The following is a 5,141-nucleotide window of genomic DNA, read 5'->3' on the forward strand; positions in this document are numbered from 1 at the left end:
CAACAACAACAAAAGAACTTCTGTAGTTGTCGACGTGAGGGCCAGGCCGATGGACAGGCTCTAGTCTATCAAGCAGTGTCCCCTTTGCTGTTTCTGACTTGGGACGGGGTTGCAGCAGGGAGAGGAGGAGGAGGGGTTTCAGGCGGTGAGGAAGAATCTGGTTTGACCAAAGGTGTCCACTGGTCCAGAGCTTCCGACAAGACAGATTTTAATGACATTTCCCTGAACTAACAGCTGTATCGTTCTCTCTATCGAATGCTACTGACAGTGTGTGACCAAGGAGGAAAACTTAAAAGTCACTTCGTAACTGTCTTACATAAAACAGAAGTTCCACCTCTAATGCGATGTAAAACTGAGTGTGGAATTAACACCTCCCAGTAGGAGCTACGTGGCCCAAGTCAACACGTGCTCTGACAGAGGCACCTGCTGGCAGCAGCACGCGGAGGTGAAGCTTCTGCCCATTTCCCGAAGGGGGAGTCCTGTGCCACAGTGTCCTTGTGATACACTTTGCCTAAGAGACTTCCCCTCTTTGTCCCATCAACACATTCAGTAGAGCAACCGATTCTACAGGACAGAAGACTAGAAGCTGGGTACAGATTCTAGGCAGACTTGACTAGACCGTGATGACATTTATATTACCAATGTTGTTGTGTGCTATCAAGTCGATCCTGACTCAAAGCGACCCTACAGGACAGAGAACTGCCCCAGAGGGTTTCCTAGGCTGTAATCATTACAGAAGCAGACTGCTATGTCTTCTCTCACAGAGCCACTGGTGGGTTTAAACCGCCAATCTTTCAGTTAGAAGCTGAGTGCTCAGTAACTGTGTCACCAGGGTTCCCTTGCCCATTAACCCTTCCTAATAGCTGCAATTGAAGTAAGGGTAAGGAAGGCACTCCACCACTCCCAGCGCACATACCGCTGCCTCTTGTCCTCTTTCTCCCTCATCTGCACCGTCTCTCGCTCTCTTTTCCATCCCCTCAAGTCTATGCTTTCAGCTTGTCAGTAACATTCTGGGCACTGCTGAATCCCAGTGGGGCTCCTGGGGCCAAAGGTATTGCTCCTAATGTTACATAAATTAGTCTTCCCAATCATGTGATATACATGTGAAATCTGGACAGTGAAGAAGGAAGACAGAATAACTGCTGCATTCCAGCTGTGGTGGTGGCAAAGAATACTGGGCACACACACCATGGGCTGCCAGAGGAATGAACGAATCTATCTTAGAAGAAACACAGCCAGAAGGCTTCTTAGAAGTGAGGATGGTGAGACTTTAACTGATTCACTTTGGACAAGTCATCAGAAAAGGCCAACAAGCTTACTAAAGAAGAGGGTCAGTGAACATGAGGGAACCCCGTGATGAGATGGACGGACACACGGCTGCAATGACACACTAACAGTCACGAGGCCGGAGCGGGAGCAGGCACCGTTCTGTCCTGTTATACACGAGGTGACCATGTGTCAGAGCTGACCTGACAGAAACTCACAACCGTAACTGAAGTGCTGACTTACCACTTGTTTCTCAGAGGCCATTGCTGCAGACGCGGCAGCGGCCGCGGCAGCTACAGTCTGCCTCCCCAGTCCTGCAGGGTTCGTGCAATCAGGGGGTGCGGCTTTAACACTTGGCAAATAGACTGGAGGAGGGACAGCTTTCGGAGGTGTTCTGGAGTGAAACAGTGAATGGTTGCAGGGATAAGAGAAAGACCGTGAAGGATGCTGACTGGGAGGTCTTTGTTTCCAACCCACTTTGAGTTGGTTATGGATTGGGGTAGCTGGGGGGTGGTACGGAGGTGGAGGAGGGGGCAAGGGTGGATGGAAGGCCACGAAAGAGTCCAGATCTGTAAACATGGTTTCTGCAGCAGGAGTACTGTTAACCCGACACCGCCCGGGCTGCTTCATTGTCAAGAGTGGACTTTCATCCCCAAAACGCTCATCAGGAAAGAACTTGTGAGGGTTCTAAGAAAGATAACAAACAAAAAAAAAAAGAATATGTATTAGATTTCTTAGCTGGAAATTTACAGGCGGAAAGAGTGACATAACCTACCTAAGACAACAAAGCAGGAGTATAGGACAGGACAATTTTCCTCGGCCAGACGCCCCAGAAAAAATTACCTCAACAACCAGCAAGCAGGTCAGCAATCTCTTACAAGAGTATGTGATAAAACAAAAGCAAATCAAGCTGAATGCAAATACGTCTTTCCTAAGAAAATACTATTAACATTGATCACCAAAGGAAGAAAAGGTATACAATTAAGGAACCCTCCCAATACTGTGACAAACTTCTGTATACCTCAGTCTGCAATAAGACTACGAAAGACTATTCTCTGTATATTATACATGAAAGCTTGGTTAATATTTTGATAGATATATGAAAAAACTTAAATCAAACTTTTATATAAATTAAGATGTAATTCAGAGTGTCAAAGAGAATACAAATTAACAGAAGACCAGACTATATACGTCATAGATAAAGACCACAGCAAAAACAGAAAAGCATGATTTAAAAACACAGCCTGCTGTCTTCCCCAAGAACATTCCACCATGTTTGCCCTTCTGAAGACGCAGGCTGAAGGGGCCCGGAGGTGGTGGTAAGAAACACCTGAATCACTGGGCTGGAGGAGATCACATTTTATCTTTGGCTTTGTTTATGGCTATGTGAGCAGACCTCACAGATTCTGTTAACTGCCACCCAAGGGCTACAGCTTTCCTATGGCATAACTGCTAGAAATGAGCTGGCTCTTCAGCTACAATGGAAAAACAGGAAAACAAAACCCACCTTCCTTGACTGTCATGCAAAAAACTTCTGGTAGAAGGGGGGGTAGTCTCTGGGAGATCTAGAAGCCCGGTGGGAGGGCAGACCGGCAACCCAGCAACCAAAGCGAGTGAGAGAGCAGGGAAGGGCTGGCCTTCTCCACTGGCTCTACCAGGTGCAGCTACCATTTAGATGCTGGACAAGTCATCAGAAAAGGCCATCAAGCTTAGTAAAGAAGAGGGTCAGTGAACATGAGGGAACCCCGTGATGAGATGGACGGACGCATGGCTGCCAGAGACACAGTTGTTTTACATACAGCACCTCTTAACTTCACAACAGTCAACTCCACAGGTAAGGAAACTGAGGCCCTGGTGGTTAAGTCACTTGCTCCAACTAGTCAGGCTGCTCAGAACGAATGACTGACTATTCCCTGAATAATGACCAAGGCTCCTATCTCAAGAGCATTTGAGTGCTGTCTCCTACCTGCAAGAGCTCTGCGGCGGCATCTGCCAAACCGAACTCTCTCAGCACGCGGATCTGGATTTCATAGCTGACAGTGGCACCTTCCCCACAATTGAGCGCATAGGCTCTCTGCACCTGCTCAGTGTGTCGGAGTTCCTGCAGACGCCTGACCATGTCTTTCATGATGAGCAGACGAGGAACTGCAAAAAGAAAGGCCGTGTGTAGGCAAAGTATGCATGTTACAACACCAAGGACCCCTTCATGAGCACACAAGAGTTTTAAAATGCATGTTTTATATCAGAATCTCTTATCAATTTTTGGGTAGTATTTGAATTTCCTGACAACATGTTCCTTTACATACATCTGTTTTCTCACATTTAATTCTGTCATTGTTGAGAACATACACGCGCACACACACCGACTGCGGGGAAGTGCGTGCTTCAGCGACGTGGCATGCACCTCGGGCTGTGCAGCCCTTCTCACTCTCCTCTTCCGAGCCGTTCCTCCCTCTAACAGCAACTCGCTGCCCCCTAAGGTGCCTGTCTAGTCCTTCCAGTTGCTGTTGTTAATTTGATCCCATAGAGATCGTTCTTAAAAGAGCACAGTGCTCAAGGGAGACCTTTTTTTTAACCAGTGAAGCTAAACTACTGTTGGGTTTTAAGATGCCTTCGGGGGATATTCTGGGTTTAGGGCTTTAGATGATCTCAGGGCAGTAATCTCAGACACTGAATTATTTTTCAGAGTTGATCACACCAAACACTTTCTGACTTGTGTTGTTTTAGTTCAGAGCCCAAGTAAAATTTTGTTTGCACATATTTCTCTTTTGAATCTCAGGATATTTGATAAGCCTTTAAAACACATTCATACTTTTGTTGAAATAAATTTTGAGTTCTACGTGTCAGGGACCCGACAGAGTGAAGATGTGATTCCCGGCCTCAAGTTCTGGCCTCCGTGAAGTAAACAAAGTAAACAAGGACAGTACTGGGAGAGGGAGACGCACGTGGTGCTCAGGGGATGAGGAGGAAGGGCACCCAAGCCAGACCAGCACATGTGGGAAATGTGGCTTCCTAGACCAGCTGAAACCTGAGCGACTCTGGAAGAATGCGAGGCAGACAGCGAGGCAGAGAAAGCAGGCGAAAGGCTTTCAAGTGAGAGGCAGCCTGGGACAAGTAGTCAGCGTGACTAGAGCTTGGGGTTTGTGATAGCTAAGGCTGTATGTCAGTTTGGCTGGGCCATAGTTTTGGCAGCTGGCTGTGGGGATTGGCCATAACGAGACTGTAATCACTTCCATGGTGGAATCAGTAGAAAGGGAGCTGCCTTCAGGGTGTGGCTGCTTCTGATGTAAGGCGAAGCTTTGGGAAAAGTCTCTAGCCTTTGGCATATCTGGATCTTGCATTTGGCTGAATCTTCATCCCAATGGCCTGCCGCTGAGATGACAATCTTGTGAATGTTCCTGGACTTGAACCAGTGGTCTGCTGTGCTTGCCTGCTAACCCTGCGACTGTGCCGTTTTACCTGTTGCTCTTGGGTTGGTCAGCCTCAGCAGCCAGCAGCTGAGTGAGTCAGAAAACCCTCCAGCTCTAGTGGCTTCACCCAGCTCCTAGAGCCGGCACTCTGAACTCAGACTTCTAGTCTCCTAAACTGTAAGAGAATAAATCCCTGCTTGTTAAAGCCACCCCCTTGTCATGTGAGTTGAACATTTACCTGAAGTAGATACACTCCTTGGAGAGAACAATCATGTGAGAAAGAAGGCTGCTTATGTGCAGGGAGACAGCTCAGGGGGCAGGAGTGCATGGAGGGATGGACACAGGGAAGAGGTAACTATCAGGAGGAAGTAGGAGGTGAGCTGTTGCATTGGGGTAAACTGTGGTCAATGTCATGAGACAAAGTGTATGTGAACTGCTATATGGAAAGTCAATTTGCTCTACAAA

General features: G+C 47.5%; 1 protein-coding gene across 1 annotated transcript in view; it reads right to left on the bottom strand.

The window, feature by feature from the left end:
* BTBD7 (BTB domain containing 7) overlaps positions 1-5,141 on the bottom strand; it is a 65,774-nt gene that overhangs the window by 1,994 nt on the left and 58,639 nt on the right. Inside the window, exons 8-9 of the mRNA XM_007944509.2 lie at positions 3,233-3,411; positions 1,510-1,953 (exon numbers count right to left, since the gene is read on the bottom strand). Of these exons, the coding sequence (XP_007942700.1) occupies positions 1,510-1,953; positions 3,233-3,411 (623 nt within the window). The remainder of the gene's footprint in view (positions 1-1,509; positions 1,954-3,232; positions 3,412-5,141) is intronic.

The sequence above is a fragment of the Orycteropus afer genome, unplaced genomic scaffold (assembly GCF_000298275.1).
Source record: "Orycteropus afer afer isolate SDZICR_OR568_19922 unplaced genomic scaffold, OryAfe1.0 scaffold00127, whole genome shotgun sequence".
NCBI lineage: Eukaryota > Metazoa > Chordata > Mammalia > Tubulidentata > Orycteropodidae > Orycteropus > Orycteropus afer.